General features: G+C 39.6%; 1 protein-coding gene across 4 annotated transcripts in view; it reads left to right on the forward strand.

Annotated features, from left to right (window-relative positions):
• Positions 1–24,664, forward strand: part of LOC124790073 (supervillin) — a 471,354-nt gene that overhangs the window by 354,634 nt on the left and 92,056 nt on the right. For all 4 annotated transcript variants that reach the window (XM_047257637.1, XM_047257638.1, XM_047257639.1 and 1 more), the window contains 2 exons: positions 9,643–9,949; positions 12,192–12,299. In XM_047257637.1, the coding sequence (XP_047113593.1) occupies positions 9,643–9,949; positions 12,192–12,299 (415 nt within the window). The remainder of the gene's footprint in view (positions 1–9,642; positions 9,950–12,191; positions 12,300–24,664) is intronic.

A 24,664-nucleotide genomic window follows, 5' to 3' on the forward strand; every position in this document is an offset into this window, starting at 1 on the left:
TGACAATCAGAGTGGAAACACGCCCAAATCAAATTCAGTATACCCTTGTCAGCACAATAAAAACAGATTTCCACAAATAATTACCAATAGTTACCGTAAACGTTATTCTCAACCTGTATGTTTCACACTTTTCTAGTTTTTGTAATGCTATTAACCTGTATCAAAAGCATGTAAACGAAAATCAGGATAACAACTGCAACCTGAACCTGGAGGTTTTATGAGATCTTCGACGTATCAGTACAGACGACGCATCTTGTTTCCGGGGATGCTCGAAAGCGGATGCGTGTCAAAGCATCGCTCTATAAACTGTTATCGTCACTAATAAATATGAATATTGTAATCAGTTGTGAAAGTGTATCAGAATTTACAATTAAACCATCTGGTAGAAAATGATATTGTGGCCAAGACTATTTGTTTAAAGGCAAACGTCAACGTAAAACTACTACCAGAACCTATTTTTACAAGCTTGCAGAAGAAGAAGAAGAAGAAGAAAAAGCTTGGGAGACTACCATCAAAATTTCATCATCAAGATGCTAAGTACAATTAATTCAGCTACGTCTTCTTCACTTTGTCCAAATTTAGGTACTTCATGGTAGAAGACGAGTACTAGAATTTGGTCATACCCAAAAGATTTTTCAGAACAGGTGGATGAAGTGACGTTAGAACGTTCAACCTCATAACAGAACATGAATGTCGGAGGCTTGCCTGCTGTTAAAAAGCATGATAGTCGGCGTTCGCATATTCCACATCTGAGACCTACATGAACATTATTGCGGACCACTTGCATCTTTTCATGCTTGATGTCTCCCCCCCCCCCCCCCCAAACCCCTCCTCTTAAGATGGCTAACTGTCAGTGTCACAAGGGCAGAATGTGTTACAGTGGTCTGAGGAGCATAACAGTGAACTTACGTCAATGTCTTGACAACCAGATTCGTGTGATCTGAAATCGATGGACCACATCTGGGATGCTATCGTGCGCCAGCTCGACGCCCACGAAACTCTGGCCTGGCGAACTGGGAGACCTATATGAGCACATCTGGTGCCACACGCCTGTGGGAGCTACCAGGCGCTTCTCGTATCCATGTAACGCCAAACAGCTGCTGCATTTCGCTCCAAAGGTGGAGCAACACGGTGTTGAGCCCCAACATGAACGAATGTAGTTTATTGTGAATACACAGATACAAAGGCGCTTTTTTGTATGGTTACACAATTCCAGAAAAATTACTGGAAGCAGTTACTTCCATAAGATATCAAGAGTATGCATGGGGAACGATTTTAAGTGGGAGGACCGCATAAAATTAATCGCGTATGAGACAGATGATAGACTGAGACACATTGGAAGAATCCATAGGATGTGTCTGTCAACAAAGGAAGTATCTTACAAAACACTCGTTCGGCTAGTACTTGAATATTGTTCGTTGGGATAGTATCCGTACCAGACAGGACTCATAGAGGAAATAGAGAAGATCCAAAGAAGAACAGCACGTTTCGTTACAGGTTCATTTAGTAAGCGCGGAAGCGTCAGGGAGATGCTGAACCCATTCCAGTAGCAGGCGCTGCAAGAGAGGCGTTCTGCATCACAGAATGGACTACTGTTCAAATTTCGACCGTATCCGTTCCTAGAAGAGTCAACCAGTGTATTGCTTCCTACTACGAAAATTCGCGAAAAGACCACTAAGATAAAATGAGAGAGATTCGAGCCCACACGGAGGCTTACCAGCAACAGTCCTTCCCGTGAACCATACGCGACTGGAACAAGTTCAAAAAGTACCCTCCGCCACACACCGTAAGGTGGCTTGCAGAGTAGGGATGTAGATGTTAAGCAGGTGGTCATAACGTTTTGGTTTATCACTTTAGGCCAGCTGCACATCTCTCGGATGGGCCGAGAAGAACCAGACGAGAGAAATTATGTTCCGTACGGGAGCTTGCAGACACTTTTTCTCGCGCATCATTCTTGAATAAGGCTGTAATGGGAAGTAAATGGCAAATAACATACGATTGTTCGGAACACCCGCCGCTATGCGTTCAGCTGTAAGTTGAGGAGTAACTACGTAGGTGGGTCAGAACGATACACACTGCCGAGGATCATATCAGTGTGATTCAAATAAGGTGGTAATGGTTGGTAATTATTTTTAATATGGTTGTTCGGCGGCCATCTCCTGCAGTAGCTATTATATTGCACTCCCGTTTTTATATCTGTATTGTCGAATTAGGATCAAGTAACATCTTCAAATTCTCTTCTCTCTTTTTTTCTTTCTTTCTTTCTTTTTTTCTCTTTCTTTCTTTGTTGTGACCTATATTTGCTGTACGCCTTTCTCTTCTCTGTATGTTGTCTTTTCTGTTCTTAAGTGCATGTTCATACTCATTTCTTACGTAATACGCTTTAAAAGCCTACTGAATTCCCCCTAGGGCAAAATAAGGGAGTGATATTCGGCGATAGCGCTGGTCACGGCGCAGGGCCACTCCTTCTACTACGACGGTGAGTGTAGCTGTCATTTTGTTGTTTGTGAACATTAATAACAGATTGGAATGGTACACCGACGTGTTGAAAATCTTATTTCTCGCAGGAAACGAGAAGTGCAGTCTCGAACAAATGTGGCGCGGCACGTCTCGAGTGAACACCAAGTCAGGTGCACCATGCGATTGATTTGTCAGCATGTAAGGTCGTATTAGTTGATCCTATATATTTACAGCCCACAAGCTGATTTGAGACGAGTGTGTGGCGTATAGATTTTCATCACCCCAGACGAGGATATTGTGACAAATGGAAACTCCATCAGGCTTGAAAGGCGCCTCATCCATGTACAATACAGAGTGAAGGCAGTTTGAGATTACAGTAGCGCCCTCAACAATTCACTGACAGAACTAAACTCTGGGTTCAAAATCATTTGGCCACAATGCTTGCACACTGTTGCTATAGGGGTGTTGTTGCTGTTCCATCAGTAGTCTCCACACTGTTCTTCGAAGTGTTGCGTTTCATATGCAGGTTGGAGGGCGCTTACTGGTGTATCTTCTCCGCAAAATCCTACACTATCTTAAATTCTGCTTTGCGAGCATTTATTTTTCAAGAAAATAGGCCAGCTCTCTGTGGTTTGAACGTCACAGTTTCTGTTAAGTGTATATTCACGGAGACGAATCTCTTAGAGTGAGGATGTCGCTTATTGCGATATTTTGTGTGTACCTTCTATTGGCTCGCTAACCTTTGTATGCTGGTGACCCATGGATTAAATAAGCGTCTGTCAGCTCCTGTAGTGACTAATGTTCCGTCTTCGAGACAAACTGCCACGAATACCACGGACACATCACAGACGATTGTGTTACGTTTGAAGGTAATCCAAACAAAGTCAATGCGGCAGTCATCTCTTATTTAATTCAACACAAGCAGTTCACTGTCTCTTGCCTCACGAGGAAACATCACGAACTTGACCTCATATTTTATTGAGAGAAATGAAAAGACATCTTTGGAAGATATCTGCTCCAGAAATCAACTCGTGCAAAAATTTAGGCTTTAAATTTAGTAGTACGTAGCTATGACCATCTGAACGTAAAAGTTTTCAAGTTTCAAAGTTTCGCACGAACTCGTTGTTTTGCCACTGGCTGTGCCCCACTATAGGCGCCTAATGCCCGAGTTGCATAATGGAGAGTTGCATAATGGAGAGTTGCATAATGGAGAGTTGCATAATGGAGAGTTGCATAATGGAGAGTTGCATAATGGAGAGTTGCATAATGGAGGTCAAATACTGGCGGTGAAAAGTTTTTGCCACTACCAGGATTCGAACCGGCTTTGCTCCGGGTCGAGCGCTGTACAATGGAGTGATAACCGGAGCCATCCTACTCGCGGGATGTTGAAGGTGGGCGAAAAGAAGGCGGGAGGCGGATAACATCTGCCCAACACGTTTTGAAATGTAGGCGAACAATAGTAAGTTATGTGTGTACGGAATACGTCAGTCTCACGAACGCGTTATTTTAACGATAGTGTCATATTCGCCTCAAAACCAAAACGAATAAACCCAAGCAGCTGAAGAATTATTATGAAATGAAGTTACTGATTTTCGATTTACAGTTAATCATACCAGTCACATCGAAGAATAGCGCATTTTCTGCAGATTTACTTCACTTTGACGGTGCCATCTGTAAATTACGCATATCAGCGATTTTAATAATTAAAGAGCGCTGCGTTACTTCTTTAATGACATACTGATTCGTTTCATGCATGGTGCACTGCATTTGAGAATTGCAACATAAAAACTTTCAGAACAAAGACATCTCTGAAACCGTCTGCAGGTCAGAAGCTCTTCCTCTGTGGATGACGCCTGTGCGATACGTTTGGCTGTACATTCTATCGGCTTTCCAGGTGTTGCATGCTGCTGCCCCGTACATAAAATACGCATCTGTAAATTCCAATTCATAATTGCATACGGTCACAATTCGTGGCCCAAATTTTTGCGCAGGAATTATTTCTGGGACTGACGTCTTGCAAGTGCTTTTCCTCCTCAGAATATGTCAAGTCGATGGTGCTTCCTTGTCCGACGCATTGGTCATTCTAGTCTCGTATCACCTGAAAGATTCATTTCCGATTATGATTTCCTTCCCTCAAACGACTATATTTTCCTTGCCACAAAATACTCAGTTTAGGATGCGCCATTGTCTATGTAATTTGATCTATGACTATCTATAGGAGTTTCATATCGAACCTTCTATCAGTCAAGCAACACCAGAATACTCTTCCAGTCGCGCTGCGTATGTACAGTGAAACTAAATCCTTCATAAAATACAAGTGTAACACGGCGGTAGATCCGACAGAAGAAATAAAATCTGACCATAAAGTTTTAAAGACTTTTTGGGTTATGTTGACCGGAACTAAGTAATAGTTACAATTTTAGTCAAAACTATTTTAACAGGCATTTTTGAATCACAAAAAGCTGTACCATTTATAATGCAATATCTGATTTTATAAAACAAATAATAATAAGAGAATAGTACTTTCGGGTAGTACGAGAGAGAGAGAGAGAGAGAGAGAGAGAGAGAGAGAGAGAGAGAGAGGGGGGGGGGATGGAGAGGGAGGGAGTGTGTTAACGATGTTCTTTTTCGATACAATACATCAATTTTTTTCAATACTTTAGCTTTTTCCCCCTCAATAAAATAACGGATATGGTTTGCATAGCCCTATGCCTGAAACTGAAAGATTAGATAAATTTATTTTAAAGTATGAAGACAGCTATGGAAAAATATAGTTTTTCAGTAATTCCAACTTGCTCTGCAAAAACAAAAGTTTACCCTACGATCGATTTCGTTACTGATTCAAAACAGATGTGCAGACCATTGTCAAATATTTGAGCGCGATTATAGAAAATTTTCGGAAATTTTATTATATAGTCTTTCCAAATTTCGAATGGATTTTTGTTTGGTCTTCCAACAAAAGTTCTCAGAGAAATTGAAAAGTTATCAGAAAAACTATTTTTGTGTGTATTACTCTTCCAATTTCTTATTTGTGATTGGCGCTTCGTAACGTAAAACTTTCTTCATTTTTATCAGAATCGGTTTCAATATCTCCACTTTGACGCAAATCAGTCCTCATGAAATCATTAATTTTTGCTCCACATCAATCATGCATATCGGTAACGGAACGCTGACTCAGCTGCTTTTATTATGTTGGCTATTGTCTCTTTGGCTACACAAAAATGTTCAAATGTGTGTGAAATCTTATGGGACTTAACTGCTGAGGTCATCAGTCCCTAAGCTTACACACTACTTAACCTAAATTATCCTAAGGACAAACACACACACCCATGCCCGAGGGAGGTCTCGAACTTCCGCCGGGACCAGCCGTTTGGCTACACACTACTCTTGCCAAGCCTGAGAATGAATTTCAGCTACGAACTGGTACTGTGGCATGTCTCGGAGCTAATACGTACACTCCAGGAATAGCTGAAAATATTTCCGAAATGCTTCATAACGTAATGCGCAGTCATAATCGCTCCCGCCCCCTCCCCAAAAAAAGATAAAAAAAATCATATTTGAGGTACCGAACCAAATGTCTGTTGTAAATGGGTAACCTTGTTTTAAACACTTGTGAAACAATTACTTTTGAATACATTATGGGAGTGACAGTGATCAATGTGTTACAAATATTTACTATCAAAAAGAGTCTTGATCACAATTTATTTATTACGGTGACCGGTTTCGACAACTTCTGTCTTCATTACGTTCTTAAAGTCTCCATTCTCAGCCATTGAGAAAGTCTGATTGTCTTTACAAATCATTTATAACAAAAAACTGTTGAGTTTTCTTTGCCTTTGTCAGATTCGGAGTAAGCGGATGTATGTTGCAGAAAAGATTTCTGTTCAAATGTTTTATAGGGACTTCATCCGAGTCCGATAGAGTAGTTTGATTTGGTCTTATTTATCTTGGGACTTCAACAGTAGCTGGATCTGAAACGGAAACCTTCGTTCTTTTGTCATTTTCGATATGTTATTTTGTTTTAGAAAAAATTAGAGATAAGCAGCCCTGTGAACTTTTAAAATATGTCCAATCATATTTCTCGTATTTCCGGCAGACTTTGTGTCTTACTGACATTGATCTCATTTTGATTTCGCCACATAAATTATGTTAAACTTCCAAACTGAACTAACTTTCTTAGGTGACTTGGTACGGTATGTGCTGTGTATCGCCGATAGCACAGTAATTTACTCGTCACCAAGACAAAAACCGAAAGAGAAAATCCGGACGCCCAGTCGATGCATCGAATACATCGAAACATTAGCAATACTTCGGTTCAGTGCGATGCATCGATACAAAACATCGAGCGTTTTGCGGAGTGTGTAGTCCATTCACAGCCAGCATTGAGAAGAGCAGAAGTAGCTGTGAAAACATAGTTTTCGAGTAGCCCATCTCCGCAATTCGCATTAGCACACCTTTCCGCAGAATCCTGGAGCAAGCTGCTCGGCAGAGCGTCGGTTAAATTTGGCACTTGGCGACGACTCAGCGTGTGACGCATGGGAAGTTGTTCCCACATATATGCAGTTGCTCGTCGCTGCCGATGCACAACATAGCTGCCTAAACCCCATCACATTGACCTTCTTGTGTTTCTTATTGATGTTCGAACAGTGTCGACCGCTCCGTCATTTGCAAGACACATACTGACCGCTACCCTTATTTGTACGCCACTCGTACATAAATTATAGACGGGCAGAAAAGTTATAAATTTATGTTCGACATGCAGTCGATGACTTGATGGTTTAAGTCACTTAACCTACTGCATCGCGGCGAAGGGGGGGGGGGGGGGGGGGGTGCGCGCAACTAGAGAAGTTGAGATGTCTACATGTGAAAAGAAAGTACTACATTGTGAATGATGATCCTACAGCTAGTAATGCGGTAATTAATAAGGTCAATAACACAGTTCTCGGTTTTTTTTGCGCAAAAAAATTAAATTTGCCAAAAACAATTCTTTATGTTCTCTTATGGTGCTTAGTCACTCTGTAACCAACGACTTTGGAATGTTTTATACTTGTACAACATCGTTAAACTTTAAATAAAAGTTAACTATAATATAAAACTGCGCGCGCATTCTATAATAACTCTTTGTTGAGCTGCTACTTGCCAGAATGCCACTTGGCTTCGTTAAGAAAAAGGTCTATCACATTTTGTTTGCGACATTCAGAGTTTTTATTACGGGAACTTTCTTGCGACGATAAAAGCGAGAAATAGCAAGTGTTAATTGTGGGTAATAAGAACGGTATGTACGTACACGCGATCTTGGTACTGGAAAAAAACAGCAAAACTAAAGGCTGTACGATTAAAAGAATGAAAGAAGGAAGAAAGAAACCAAGATAATAGTGTACGATAACGTTTTCACTACCGATGAGATTTATTTCTGCTCATAGATCATATTTTATAATGACGTTAGACAGCTCGTACTTGGAGTTTTAAACAGAATAAACAGTTGCTTACCGGTAAGAATTTATCGTAGAATCAGAAAAACAAAATTGTTACGTAACAACAATAACTCAGTGGCAATAACTCAGCAGCAGTGAGATATTATCGTTACATCATCTACACAGAGGAAATAAAAACTGTAGTTGGAAGACAAGGCAATATTGGGCAACAGAGCAACGTGACAGTGTTAAAAGCAGACTTCTAATACCTGTGCAGTCTTTCTAATTTCATGGTTTTCCAAAATCGCGTAAGGCGGATGTTAGAGATGATTCCATAGAAATTGTCACAGCCATTTCCTCACAAACACTTGTCCACTTTAAGCTTGTGCATCATTTCTTACTATTAAATTCATCTTTCCTCCGAATTGGGAAAGAATTAGGTTGAAGTCAGTTGCAGCATTATGTCGAGGAACACGTATTGCGAAACTAAGGAAACGTGGCAGTAACTTTTCAAGTTTTTAAGCAACAACTTTCGTGTCAGTGAATTATCGCAGAAACATCTGAAGCAACGATAATTATTAGCCCCAAAATGAATAGCACACAGCCAAACAAAATTTCGAACAATCTCATCATCGTACATTCCAGTTGTCAAAGAACTTTTTTTATGAACTGGCAACTAAAAATGTGTCAATGATGATTTCTGTGCTTACCTCCAGTCTGCCACCACTATGAGTTCTGTTATCTACAAAACAGGTGTTGCGCGTTCCACACTTCCTTCAGGTTGTAACTTCCCTAGTCTCTATTTCCTACAAATTCAAAATTTTCTTTGTTCGTGATATTCTAATGACATGATTTTTTAGCACTTCAGTTTAAAGAAGAATTTATAACTTAAAAATTATTTAAAACGTATCTATGTTATCGTTGTATATCCTCATAACCCATCTGCTTCTCTTCCACGCATTCAATTCTGCTACAAAAGCTTTCCTTACCTCAGATTTAAATTTTTATATATAGACATCGAACTTCCTGGCAATGTAGTCCAACAAACCGAGAAACAAAGGAATCATATAACAAATAATGTTTGATTAGCTAATGGTTTTTAATTTATTTAAGATTTTACGAATTCCGATTATTACAGAAATTTTTTTGACTGACTATATTTTTTGTGGCAGCTTTTGCCGTTATAACATTTGAATGACAATTACCGCTTGCTAATTTTCGTAATCTGATATGATAAAATGAACTAAAGTGCTTTCATATATTAATAAATAATGAAAATAACAGTATTTTATCTGCTGTAACAGTATCAGTTGATAAATCTCTTAAGGTTAATAATACGATCCTAGTTTCTCACTGTTATGTTACACCATTTGAACGGACAGAGTGGAGGCAATTCCAAAGTTTATTACTGTTGCCATATCACCGACTGTTGGAATCTACTTTAAGACTGCCTCATTGTTCTTAGAATTTCCAACTAACAATTTGTGGTATTGCTTCACAGTAGGAATTGAACAATAGAATTGCTACCACCACTACAACTAAATGTTATAGCTTATTTACACAAAGTTGTTACGGATTACTGAAACATGGAAGGAACCATTGAGTGTGCAGGGTCAGTAATAAAGGTAACACAGACACACTGACGATTAGAATTGGTTGGTGCAGGCAGGCCACACGAGTGGCAATGCTGTGGTACCTGGTAGGCTGCGCCGTGCTGGCGCTTTTGGCAGCGGTGGTGATCGGCGCTGCGTGTGATCGCTGGTTGCAGGAGCTGCAAGCACACCACCGTGATCCTGATGGGGATACGGGCTCAGCCACTGCAAGCCCCGGAAGCATTCTGGCTGATCGTCTGGGCAAGCTGGATGCTGCAACTCAGGGCTGGCGCAAAAGAGTTGGCCCTACTGATGCAGACTGCTTCTCTGTGGCGGGTCGCATGCGAATGCGTGGTGGTGCTGGGGAAGCGATTCACAGTCTGCCCCTCCAGCCTAGCCTACCACCACAATTACAAGGTGGCTCTCCCTCCGAGAAGGCTGCACGGCGGGTGCCACGTGCTCTGCGCTTCCGCAGTAAAGCTGGTGGGTACTTACAATAATCATACAATTGTTGTTGATGTAGCTTGAGAAATATTGCAAAATGTAGAAACTTTAATGACTATGATGAAATGTGGGCAGAAATAGTGTATTTCATATTTTAATGGAATGAAAGTGTTGCTTCTCTGGCTTGATTTTATCAATGAGCAGTGAGGATGCTGGTGTTATGACAAATTATATCACTGCTGTTGGGGGGGGGGGGGGGGGTATTCATGTACACTCTGTATCAAAATGTTATTAACACTGAGGAAATAAATGCGTACATGTCATATGCTTGCAGATTCTGAGGACAAACATATTACTTACGGACAGTGTTACGTAAAGAATACTGTATGCAGATGTTTATTCTGTAGTATTTAAACTGAGATTTAATCAGCTGCCTCGGTAGCCCAGTAAACTCTCTTGTCAGTTGATAGTACTTTCTTCTGATCGGCTAGATTAGACAACATTAGTGTTCCAGTCTTCCTTTTCATCACTGCTCTCAAGTTCAGCTTTATAATAAACTACTCCAGTTGCTCCTCTATTGAAGGATCATAGTGGAACTGTACTTTTAAAATATTATGAATGCGTGCACAGCTTTGACCAGTCTTCTATAGCTACTCATTTTATGCAGTTGTGTGTCAGTTTCATAAAAGTTTTCATCTAGGTGGTAGATATTTCTTGCCATTATTGTTTGGGTTTAGTGAAGTTCCAAATCAGTTCATTTGAATGCAGGTCACAGTGATAGGGAAGTAATTCTAGACCGGGAACCCCCTTATTTATTTATTTTAAAGTCCTATTCATACTGTTAACAATATTAGGTTTATTTCCCTTAAATTTTTCTAGTGTTTCCCAGTTGTGTACATCTTATTTCAGTGAGATTTTTTTTTCCTCAGCTAGAACCATGCTTTTCCAGTGTGAAATGCAGGGTTGGGAGATTATTATCATGAACTGCATGACAGCAAACATCATTCATTCATTCATCTTGTTCGATAGGTGACATCAGGAACAAGAACCTGCAGGGATGCATTATGAGTCAAGGCACTCATTTACATAAGACATAGACTCATAGAAACTTAATCTGTGTACTGTAATAAGCAACAGCTTTCTGCAGTGATATGATGAGGTCTTTCTGTTTTTAATTTTGGGGAACTTAAGTATGCATTATACAAGTAGACATCTAAATTCTACTTGTTCAAGAAGTAGATACAGTAGATATCACACAGTGCTCTTGTAAAACAGCTGCACTACTAAAATCCATGTTGTACCTGTACCTCGTAGGAGGGCACATGGTTTCACAGTCCACAGTAATTGACAGCTGATGTGGTTACATCCAGCATTTGTCACTAATGGAGTTATGCCTAATGTGCAGTATATGGTCCACTTGTAAGTAAACAGCTTTTATGTGAGAACATCTAATTCTGTAGCAATAAATGGATACTTTTAAAATGTATTTTTATTGAGTTTTACTGGTTTTCAAAATATTTTCCCCATCTGTTTTGTGTTATTTGTATATATGTCTTTTTGCTGTTCTCAAGCCGATTGTTTATTCCATTGCTTGTTGTTGGTGTTTAATATAAATATATGTTTAAGTATTGTTCTGTGTTGAAACATGGCAGTTATATTTGCTTATTTAAGTACCCATTTCAGTGCTCTGCATACTGTATAAGTCACTATCTGAATATCGCTTGCTTTTCACGGCATCAGTGACTGAATACAGAGTTTCTTGCTTGTGTGGCATAAACGGTACTGTTTCTATCCTGGATTTATGTGAAGGAAGAGAGAACTCTTGCATGTCTGAATAAAATACATAGTATTTATTTATTTAACCCGATCAGAATATTTCATCCTATGAGGTGCTGTTTTTGGGCAGTTAGCTTTTCCAGATGAATTGTATTCTAATGTAATGTGTTCCTTTTGAGTTTGCTTCATTGATTTAAGGTGGTTTATACCACCTGTCTAGAAAAAAGAATCGCACATTTTTGAAACTGTTTTAACGAAACTGACTGTTGTGAGATGCTAAGAGAATGGGATTGACTTTTAGACAGACTCTAACACAGAAAACTCAAGAATTCTTCAGAACCAAAGCAGCATATCCCGGGTCCAAAATGGTGCACTCTCAGGCTGCCATCTGAATATAAATGTGATTGTGGATCTTAGCTTCAGTGCAGATATATCTCATTCTGTAGATCAGTTATATGTTGGTAGGATTCATTATTGATTTAATTTTCTGTAATTTTAATTACAGCACAGGTTAAGAATGCTTCTTCGACCCCAACTTCACCGCAGAAGGAGTCACCAGTTAATCTTTCTTTCAAGAGAAGTTTGTCAGCACCAGGAGGCGATGATGAGAATGGTAAGTCATATCTGGTAAGATGGAGTTTCAAAGAGAGATAAATTGACAGAAAACACAAATGACAGTAAATAAATCTGGTATTACTAAGAGATCTGAAAAATGAAATTAGATCTGAAAATCAGAAAAACTGAGAATGCACACTTATCCCTCCCTCTGGCATGCAGTTATATACCACGATGAAAAAATAAATTATTTGTCTAGCAGCTAACTGAAAACTTGTAAAGAATTTGTGGATATAGATTGTAACTCTGTTTCTGCAGAAAGGGTGTGTGCATTTCTTATTTCAGCTGAATGTGTCACATTGTACCAGTTATTAGGATTTCTTCCTGTTCCATTCACGTATGAGGTGTGGGAGGAATGATAGATTGAATGCCTCTCTGTGCATGCAGTAATTATTCTAATCTTATCCTCATGATCCCTATGTGAGCGATGCGTGGCGGGTTGTAATATATTCCTAGAGTAATCAGTTAAAGTTGGTTCTTGAAACTTTGTTAATAGACTTCCTCGGGATAATTTATGTCTGTCTTCAAGAGTCTGCCACTTCAGTTTCTTCAGTATCTCTGTGATGCTCTCTCACAGATTAAACAAACCTCAAATCATTCATGCTGCCCTTCTCTGATTCATTCAGTATCCCTTGTTAGTTCTATCTGGTGCGGGTCCCACACATTTGAGCAATATTGTGAACAAGTTACACGAGTGATTTTTAAGCAATCTCCTTTTTAGATCGATTGCACTTCTCCAGTATTCTACCAATAAACTGAACTCTGCGTTATTCGTGACTGAACCTGTGTGATCATTGCATTTCATATCTGTACAGTTTTACAGCAAGGCATTTATATGAGTTGGCCAATTCCAACAGTGGCTCGTTGATATTATAGTCTTATGATGCTACATCTGTTGTTTTGTTAAGTCCAAGATTTTAAATTTCTGAACATTTAGAGCAAGTTGCCAATCTCTGCACCATGTTGAAATCTTACCAAGATCTGACTGAATATTTACGCAGCTTCTTTCAGATATTATTTCCCTATACAGTGACTCTCCCCCAAGATAACATGCTGTGTCCTCACTACTAAAAAGTCTTCAGTCCAGTCACCAATTTCATTTGATGCCCCATATGACAATACTTTTGACAATAAGCAGCACTGAGTCAATTGCTTTTTGAAATCAAGAAATATGGCATCTACCTGATTGCCTTGATCCAAAGCTTTTGGTATGTCATGTGAGGAAAGTGCGAGTTGGGTTTTACATGGTCGGTGTTTTCAAAATCCATGCTGCTTGGCATTGTGGATTCATTCTGTTCAAGATACCTAAGTATGTTTGAGCTCAAAAGATGTTCTAAGATGCTGCAACAACTTGATGCCAAGGATATCAGATGGTAGTTTCTTGGATCACCTCCACTACCCCTCTTGTAGACGGGTGTTACCTCTGCCTTTATGCAAGAACTGAGCACAGTTTTATGTTTGATGGATCTACAACGGAGTGTAATTATAAGAGTTAACTCACCCACAGATTCAGTATAAAACTTTACAGTGATTCAATCAGGCCATGGAGCTTGATTCAGTTTTAACGATTTCACCTTTTTCTCAACACCACTGACACTAATAGTTACTTGCTTCATCTTTTCAGTAATAATAATAATAATAATAATAATAATAATAATTTTATTGGCATTAGAAAAGATAACAGATTCAATGTGAAGTGTTTAGCTTTTGCAGATAACCTTGCAATCCTCACAAATAATAGAAAAGAAGCCACTAACGCCATAGAGAAGTTACACGAAATTGCACAAAGAACTGGCCTGCAAATTTTGAATGAGAAAACCCAGTACATAGAAAGAGTGCCAAAAGACAAATTGCGTATTGTGACAAGCCATGGGAAAATCTTACAAGTACCACATTTTAAGTACCTGGGAGAAATCATCCAGCCATCAGGGATCAACCTAAAGGCCAATGAGGAAAGAATAAAAAAACTACAGAAAGCATATAAACTCATGTGGAACTATTATAACAAAAAGTCTATATCCATTAACGCAAAACTGAGGCACTACAACACTGTCATACTTCCGGAGGCACTGTATGTATCTGAAACAACACAAATAGGTGGGCAAACTAAAATCAGAGAAATAGAGAAACAAGAAAGGAAAATTCTCAGGAGAAATTTTGGCCCGATACAAGAGCAAGGAATCTGGAAGAAGAGACCAACATCAGAATTATATAAATACACAGACAAGATTACGGATACAATAACGAAAAGAAGAATGCAGTTCTACGGACATATTCACAGGATGAATGAAAACAGAATTTCAAAGCAAATACTTAAAGTCATCAACTCGGGCAGGGGAAAAACAAAATGGATAAAAGAAGTTGAAGAGGACCTCAGACAAGCACACATAACAGTAAACAATGCAGAAAATAGAACTGAATTCAAGAACAGCATCAAAAAACATGAATTTGACACCACAACACAGAAGAGACCAGGATGCAAATGGACAGCAGAGCGAAAGAAACAACACAGTGAACACATGAAGAAAATTTGGGCTCAGAAAAACATAAACAATCATCATAAAGGAATTCAAGTTCAAACGCTCTCTTTAAGTGGGAATAATCGAAAATAATAATAATGAACAAAGACAGAGGATGAGATGGTCAGATGAAGTTAACCAACACCTCATGTTCTGTTACTACCAAGCAGCAAACTTAGGAACCAACACAACTGGATACAGATCACAAGTATACACAACATTTATTTCCAGATACCCAGAGTTAAAATTTTTAACAGAACAACAACTGGCTAATCAGATCCGTGTAATAACCAAAAATAACAGGATACCCCAGTCAGAATTAGAAAACATCAAACAAGTACAACAAATACTGGAACAAAATAATGTGCAATCAGAAGAAGAAGAAAATACAGTAATGGACTCAAACATCCCAGAGCAAACAAACAAAGAACAACACGCATCAATTAAACAGTCAGAGGAAAACGAATTCTTAAGACAGCCATCAGAACAAGATCAAATAGATCACGAAGTGACACACATGTTAGATATAGAAGAAAAATTTCAGCTGACATATATAGAATACAAAGACACAAATACAGACATTAGACCACTCTTGCATAGACCACCAAATAACCCACAAGTCAAAACAACAACAACGACTATCAACACAATCATACACAACAAAATAAATGAAAATACAACTATGGAAGAGTTATAACTACTGATTTATATAGGAACACTCACTACACTAAATATACTCACTAGGCAGGGATCAGAGCCAACCAACACACAGAAGAAACCCACAAAACCAGCATGGCAACACAGGCTACAGATCAGAATAGAAAAACTGAGAAAAGATATCGGACAGCTAACACAATTTATAAGAAATGAAATATCAGACAAAAAACAAAAAAGATTAGGTAAAATCTCACAACAAGAAGCAATAGAGCAATTAGATGAAAAGAAGCAGAAATTACAATCATCGGCCAAATGACTTAGAAGATACAAAAAAAGTGAAAATAGAAGGAAACAAAACCAAACATTCAACACAAACCAAAAGAAATTTTACCGGACAATAGATAACACACACATTAAAATAGACAATTCACCAAACATAACAGACATGGAATACTTATGGAGCAACATATGGTCAAAACCAGTACAATATAACAGACATGCACGGTGGATACAAGCAGAAACAAAATGATACCACAAATACCTGAAGCGATAACAGAAATTAATGGCACATACGACAGGGAACAAAATTATAAATGAAGAACAAAAAGGCTGCTGCAAAGGAGCACGAGGATGTAAAGAGCAACTGATAATAGATGCAGAGGTGACATATCAAGCTAAAACTAAACGAAGGTCGCTACACTACGCATACATTGATTACCAAAAAGCTTTTGATAGTGTACCCGACTCATGGTTGCTACAGATATTGGAAATATACAAAGCAGATCCTAAATTGATACAGCTCCTAAACATAGTAATGAAAAACTGGAAAACCACACTTCATATCCAAACAAATTCAAATAATATCACATCACAGCCAATACAGATTAAGCATGGAATGTACCAAGGAGACTCATTAAGTCCTTTCTGGTTCTGCCTTGCTCTGAACCCACTATCCAACATGCTAAATAATACAAATTACGGATATAATATTACTGGAACATATCAACACAAAATCACACATTTGCTATACATGGATGATCTAAAACAAATTACTAAAGATAACAGAAGTATTCAGCAATGATATAAATATGGCTTTTGGAACAGACAAATGTAAGAAAAATATCGTAGTCAAGGGAAAACACACTAAACAAGAAGATTACATATTGGATAACCACAGTGACGGCATAGAAGCGATTGAAAAGAGAGATGCCTAGAAATATCTAGGATACAGACAAAAAATAGGAATAGATTATACAAATATTAAAGAAGAACTAAAAGAAAAATATAGACAAAGACTAACAAAAATACTGAAAACAGAATTGACAGCAAGAAACAAGACAAAAGCTATAAATGCTTATGCTATACCAATATTGACCTATTCATTTGGAGTAGTGAAATGGAGTGACACAGACCTAGAAGCACTCAATACACTTACACAATCACAATGCCACAAATATAGAATACATCACATACATTCAGCAACAGAAAGATTCACATTAAGCAGAAATGAAGGAGGAAGGGATTTATTGACATAAAAAAACCTACATTATGGACAGGTAGACAATTTAAGAAAATTCTTTGTAGAACGAGCAGAAACTAGCAAAATACACAAAGCAATCACTCATATAAATACATCGGCTACATCATTGCAATTTCATAACCCTTTAGATCACATAACATCAACAGATACGAAGAAAGTAAATTGGAAAAAGAAAACACTACATGGCAAGCACCCGTATCATCTAACACAGCCACACATCGATCAAGACGCATCAAACACATGGCTAAGAAAAGGCAATATATACAGTGAGACGGAAGGATTCATGATTGCAATACAGGATCAAACAATAAACACCAGATATTACAGCAAGCATATCATTAAAGATCCCAATACCACAACAGATAAATGCAGACGTTGCAAACAACAAATAGAAACAGTAGATCCCATCACAAGTGGATGTACAATACTATACATAACGTCTGAGATTTAAAATAATAATAATAATAATAATTTTATTGTCATTTGTCTGATTACATCAATAGACAAAGTCAAGAGCATATATTTCTACATAAACTACTATATCGATGTAAATTGGTTTACATTTTCACAAAAAACGCTCATTTCATACCGATACACCTGGTAGCTTTGAACCATAATGAGTACTGAGCAAGGGTATTTTCGGTGAGTGTTTTCAGTGTACCTATATCAGAGCTTTTATTTATAAAAGTTGTGTCCTCAGCATACAATATTGTGTGAGAATTTATGAATGAGGGCAGGTCATTAATCATTAGTATAAACAGTAAAGGTCCAAGCACTGACCCTTGAGGCCCTCCGTACCTAACATTAACCAAATTTGATTTCTCCCTACCAATGCACACAACTTGTTGACAGTTCTCTAGAAAAGATCTGAACATATTTATACTGTTGTCATCAAAACCATAGTAAAATAGCTTATTCAGCACAGTGTCATGCTCTGCTCAGGTCACAAAATGTAGCCTGGGCATAGCCCTAGCCTCAAACACGTATAGGACTACTTTTACGGGGAGTCCATTGCATCCATTGTGGATTTACCTTTCCTAAATCCAAACTGTCTATCACTAATTATAGTTAATTTACCCAAGTAGACACTAACTTGCTCATACATAATTGTTTCTAAAATTTTTGAAAAACTGTGTTTATGGATATAGGTCTGTAACTAGCGGGACACGTCTTTTCCTTTTTTTATGTATGGGCACATCTCTAGAAATTTTTAGTATGTTGGAGAACTTACTTTCAACTAGGCATTTGTTAACACAAAAAGTTAAAGGATAAATCACACAATCAATAACGTCTTTCAACAAATTATGTGACATATCATAGTAATCAACACTTACTGAAGGTTTGAAAATTTTCACTATTTTTAGGATATTATTTGGGCTCACTTCTGTGAAAGTGAAGGTGCTTGGGGAAAGCTTTTCGAAGCAGCTGTCCATAATACTAAGTGCATTTTTAGGGGGCTTGTTTATTGAAGTACTAATTTCTTCAATCGACTGAATGCAAAATTTATTAAATTCTTAGTGTGAACAATGGAGTTTATTACACTCCAGGCCTTCTTGCATTTATTGTTAGATTTTTCAATGTTTACTATGTTATGCAGTTTTTGTGCTTCATTTATTGCCTTCCTATACTTGTATTCAGCTTTAGCATACAGTTCTTTATTCAGTTCTGATTTACTGGTTTTATGCAGACTAGAATACAGCATAACTGTATTTTTCAATTGCCCTAACTGTTGAGTTACCATTCCTTTGTTTTCCTTTTCTTGTAATTAATACTAATATTCACTGTACATTTTTTTCATATGGATGTTATTTTCAAATATATTTAAAAATATGGTGGAAAACTTGCTGAAAAACTTGGTGAAAACAATATCAGCTGAACAGTGTTGAAGCATAATAAAATGTGTGTCCCAAATGAAATAGGTGAGGGCATGTCTAAACCTATCCATCCTCTCTCTGCTCACTGGTCTAGTAATCACAATTTTAGATTCTGGTTTGGTGCAGTCTGAAGTTACATTATTAAGACTAAGATACACTGCATCATGGTCTGAGTAAGGGAAACTAATTACATCAGTGGACATACAAGTTCTCTTAATATTGGTAAATATATTATCTAGACAGGATGAGCCTCTGGTAGGTTTGCAGTTAGCATAGTACAGGTTAAATTGTCGAAGCACATTTTTGAGATCTGTCACAGTTTTTCTGTCCTGCAGGACATCAAAACTTGAGTTGATATCCCCTCCAATGACAATATTGTATTTGTCCGTTTCGGTATACATATATACATTTAAGAGTTCCTCAAGTTTCTCCTGAAAGATACAGGGGCCACCACTAGGTGGCCCGTACTCTAATACTACCATTAGCTTAAGGCTCTCAATTACTAGACCTGATATTTCAAAATGTATTTTATCACAAAGGGTATTGAGATCTGTCCTGCCACAGTTTGGTGCAAGAGGTGTTTTTCCATATATTGCTACCCCACCACGTAAGTACTGTTTTCTGCAATAGCAACTAAGTAGTGTGTAATCATCCAATACTTTGTACCCAAGCTCACCCTCTTTACGCCAATGTTCACTTAAACATAGAATACCTACCCCATTTTCATTTGAAAATTCATTCACTGTTAAGTTTTTATCTGCTGTACCCTGAATATTGAGGTAGCATATTTTAAACTCTACTTTAGGCATTTCTTTTTTTGCATATTCTATTAGTTGACATGACCTAACATTACCGCATGAAAGTTGACCAGGTTGTGTCCTTATGTTACTTGAACACCGAGCCTGGTCTGTGCATACAAGTTTTTTGTCATCTCAGTTGAAACATAATCCAAACACATTACTGGTCTTTTTTCCTTCTCTAGCTTATCCAATACTATTCCGAAAATTGTATCACTTAAAACACGTTTACCTAGATTATTGAAATGTTGACCATGCTTGGTATGCCATTCTCTGCTGCATTTCCTGGTGTTAATTAAGGGAACATTCTTAAAGTACTTACAGATAGCTTTGTACTCCTTGTTAGTCTGCTCCACTTCCTTATTCACACATGACCGCTGGGGCAAATCATGTCGATGAGGCACACTAATGACAATCACGTTGGTGTGGGTTAACACTGCGAGAGTCTTCTTCAGTGTTGAAGTAGCTATCTTCCTTTCATTTCTGCTGACGTCGTTTGCTCAGGCCATTACCACTACAAATTCTCTTTCCATGAGTGGTATGAGGATTAAATTGGAGCAATTCTCCTGGATTTCCCTTTGTGAAGCATCATTCGAAAATGGAGTTAAACACGTCAGCTTATGCTTTGCTACCCTCAGTTTTAGTTTCTGCCTCATTTGCAAGGGACAGGACACTAACTTTGAATACCCCATATGACTATACATTTGACAATAAGCGTAGGTGTGGTACTGAGCCTTTGCATATAACCAGAATTTCTTCAAGTTCTGTGAAAAATCACTTGACAGTATTCTGCTACAGTAATCATTGAAGATGTCACACATTGCTGTCTTGACAACCAAATGTGTTTTATTCAGCACCTCTACATGTATAACCCTATGCTTTGTTTTACACCTGTTATGCAGTAATCTCTCTTTCCTTAGAAGTTTATTTACAGTGTCAATACCATGCATGTTCCCTCCCATTATGAACTGTTCTACTGGATACATATCTATCCCTTGCATGGTCAACTATTCTTTTAAACTTGAGCCAGAGTTCCTCTACGTGCTCCAGCCTGTGCTGAAAGTTCCAAGTTCCTCGTTGAGATATGACACTATTGATTTTTTTATCTTGTTTACTGAACATATAAATCTTTCTGCTTGTTTTAGTTGTTCTTTGTACTTTGGTAATCATTGTTGCCACAACTGCTTCATCGTCACTGATACCAGTTTCAATATGGACATCCCCAAAGAGGTCGGGTCTATTTGTTGCCATTAGATCCAATTTATTTCCATCATGAGTGGTGTTCCTAACTATCTGTTGTAGGTAGTTTTCAGCGAAGACACTTAGCAAAGTTTCACAGGATGTCTTTATCATGTGCACAGCTAACAAAACTGTAAGTTTCCCAATTGATGAAGGAGGATTAAAGTTTCCACAGATGATTACAGTATGATTGGGACATTTACATGCAAATGAACTGAGGTTTTCTCTGAAGTTTTCTGTTATGTCAGTAGATGAGTGTGGTGGGCGATAGAAGGATCAATAAAGAGAGCATCATTAAATTAGACAGTGTGTTATTGTTTATGCAATGTTTCTGAACAGATGTAAGTTAATAAATTATTTATGTCTTGTAAGTGGCATATCATACACTCCTGGAAATGGAAAAAAGAACACATTGACACCGGTGTGTCAGACCCACCATACTTGCTCCGGACACTGCGAGAGGGCTGTACAGGCAACGATCACACGCACGGCACAGCGGACACACCAGGAACCGCGGTGTTGGCCGTCGAATGGCGCTAGCTGCGCAGCATTTGTGCACCGCCGCCGTCAGTGTCAGCCAGTTTGCCGTGGCATACGGAGCTCCATCGCAGTCTTTAACACTGGTAGCATGCCGCGACAGCGTGGACGTGAACCGTATGTGCAGTTGACGGACTTTGAGCGAGGGCGTATAGTGGGCATGCGGGAGGCCGGGTGGACGTACCGCCGAATTGCTCAACACGTGGGGCGTGAGGTCTCCACAGTACATCGATGTTGTCGCCAGTGGTCTGCGGAAGGTGCACGTGCCCGTCGACCTGGGACCGGACCGCAGCGATGCACGGATGCACGCCAAGACCGTAGGATCCTACGCAGTGCCGTAGGGGACCGCACCGCCACTTCCCAGCAAATTAGGGACACTGTTGCTCCTGGGGTATCGGCGAGGACCATTCGCAACCGTCTCCATGAAGCTGGGCTACGGTCCCGCACACCGTTAGGCAGTCTTCCGCTCACGCCCCAACATCGTGCAGCCCGCCTCCAGTGGTGTCGCGACAGGCGTGAATGGAGGGACGAATGGAGACGTGTCGTCTTCAGCGATGAGAGTCGCTTCTCCTTTGGTGCCAATGATGGTCGTATGCGTGTTTGGCGCCGTGCAGGTGAGCGCCACAATCAGGACTGCATACGACCGAGGCACACGGGGCCAACACCCGGCATCATGGTGTGGGGAGCGATCTCCTACACTGGCCGTACGCCACTGGTGATCGTCGAGGGGACACTGAATAGTGCACGGTACATCCAAACCGTCATCGAACCCATCGTTCTACCATTCCTAGACCGGCAAGGGAACTTGCTGTTCCAACAGGACAATGCACGTCCGCCTGTATCCCGTGCCACCCAACGTGCTCTAGAAGGTGTAAGTCAACTACCCTGGCCAGCAAGATCTCCGGATCTGTCCCCCATTGAGCATGTTTGGGACTCGATGAAGCGTCGCCTCACGCGGTCTGCACGTCCAGCACGAACGCTGGTCCAACTGAGACGCCAGGTGGAAATGGCATGGCAAGCCGTTCCACAGGACTACATCCAGCATCTCTACGATCGTCTCCATGGGAGAATAGCAGCCTGCATTGCTGCGAAAGGTGGATATACACTGTACTAGTGCCGACATTGTGCATGCTCTGTTGCCTGTGTCTATGTGCCTATGGTTCTGTCAGTGTGATCATGTGATGTATCTGACCCCAGGAATGTGTCAATAAAGTTTCCCCTTCCTGGGACAATGAATTCACGGTGTTCTTATTTCAATTTCCAGGAGTGTATTTATTGCTTATTTCCAAACTGTCAGTTTCTGCATGGAAGAACCAATGTAGCATAGCAGTGCAGAACAGACAAGTGTTACGGCAGTGTCTTATAAATGCATACCAAAGTGATTTTATTACTCTCAAGAATTTCTTCAAACTGTGATAGTGACATGGGAAAGAGGAGTAGGAAATATTGCTGTGGTGGAGCAAAATGAGCAGGCATAGGTAAGCCTAGAAACTGGTAGTTCCTTCTTACAGCAATAGTTTTGATGTTCCAGTACTACATGTTTTATAATATTTCAGTATTATTTATAGTGTGTAGTATATCTATTACACTGTTGCACAGAGAGAGTATGATTTACTTCTGAATTTCTTTCAACATTTAATGATTATGTTCGAGAAAAAACAGAAAAAAGTAATTACTTAAATTAGTAATACAATCTAAGAGCCCCAGTTTAATTAGAAGTGTGTCTAATACCATGAAATTTGTTTGAGCAATTGCTGTTGGGATACATTGGTATGCAAATATTGTAAAGTTTAAACGTAAGTCTGGATTATTCTGTGTGAAATTAAAAAATACAGATTTTTAAATTTTAATACATACATAAAAAAAAGTTTTGCATCACCTGTTCCGAGAGTTCTGGAACTTGTACAGGAAACTGGAATAGATGCCAACATAAACATCATTTCTGAACTTTTTATTGCTCTTGAAAACCACACATTGCGTGTTTCACCACCATACAGAAAGACCTTCAGAGTTGGTAGCCCAGATTGCTGTACACAATGGTACCTCTAATACCCAGTAGCCCATCCTCTTGCTTTGGTGCATGCCTGTATTTGTTGTGGCATACTATCCACAAGTTTATCGAGGCACTGTTGGTCCACATTGTCCCACTCCTCAACAGCGATTTGGCATAGATCACTTGGTGGATCACATCGTTCATAAACAGCCCTTTCCAATCTATCCCAGGCATGTCTGAAGAACATGCTGGCTTCTCTAGTTGAGCGATGTCATTCACAAGATGTGAATGGGGGAGTGGGGGGGCCTTTTTTTGATGCTGCCGATATGGTTGCACTATCAGTCAGAGGATGGCATTCATGTATCATACAGCTGTTACAGCACCTTCCATGACCACCAGTGGCGTACGTCGGCTCCATATAACGTCACCCCAAAACAGCAGGGAACCTTGCTGCACTCGCTGGCCAGTGTGTCTAAGGTGTTCAGCCTGACTGGGTTGCCTCCAAACAAGTCTCCGACGATTGTCTAGTTGAAGGCATATGTGACACTCATCGGTGAAGAGAACGTGATGCCAATCCTGACCTTGTTGGCATGTTGTTGGGCCCATCTGTACCACTCTGCACCGTCTCATGGTTGCAAAGATGGACCTCGCCATGGACATAGGGAGTGAAGTTGTGTATCATGCAACCTATTGCGCACAGTTTGAGTCGTAACATGACGTCCTGTGGCTGCACAGAAAGCATTATTCAAGATGGTGGCATTGCTGTCAGGGTTCCTCCAAGCCATAATCCGTAGGTAGTAGTCATCCACTGCAGTAATAGGGCTTGGGCGGCATGAGTGAGGCATGTCACCAACAGCTCCTGTCTCTCTATATCTCCTCCATGGCTGAACAACATCGCTTTGTTTCACTCCATGGCACCTGGACACTTCCCCTGTTGAGAGCCCTTCCTGGCACATAGTAACAATGCGGACATGATCAAACTGCGGCATTGACTGTCTAGGCATGGTTGAACTACAGACAACAGGAGCTGTGTACCTCCTTCCTGGTGGAATGACTGGAATTGACCTCCTGTCAGACCCCCTGTATCTAATAGGTGTGGCTCATGCAATGTTGTTTACATCTTTTGGGTGGGGTGGGGGGTTAGTGACATCTCTGAACAGTCAAAGGGACTGTGTCTGTGATACAATATTCAAAGTCAACATCTATT

This window comes from Schistocerca piceifrons, chromosome 3 (genome assembly GCF_021461385.2).
Source record: "Schistocerca piceifrons isolate TAMUIC-IGC-003096 chromosome 3, iqSchPice1.1, whole genome shotgun sequence".
In the NCBI taxonomy this organism is placed as follows: Eukaryota; Metazoa; Arthropoda; class Insecta; order Orthoptera; family Acrididae; genus Schistocerca; species Schistocerca piceifrons.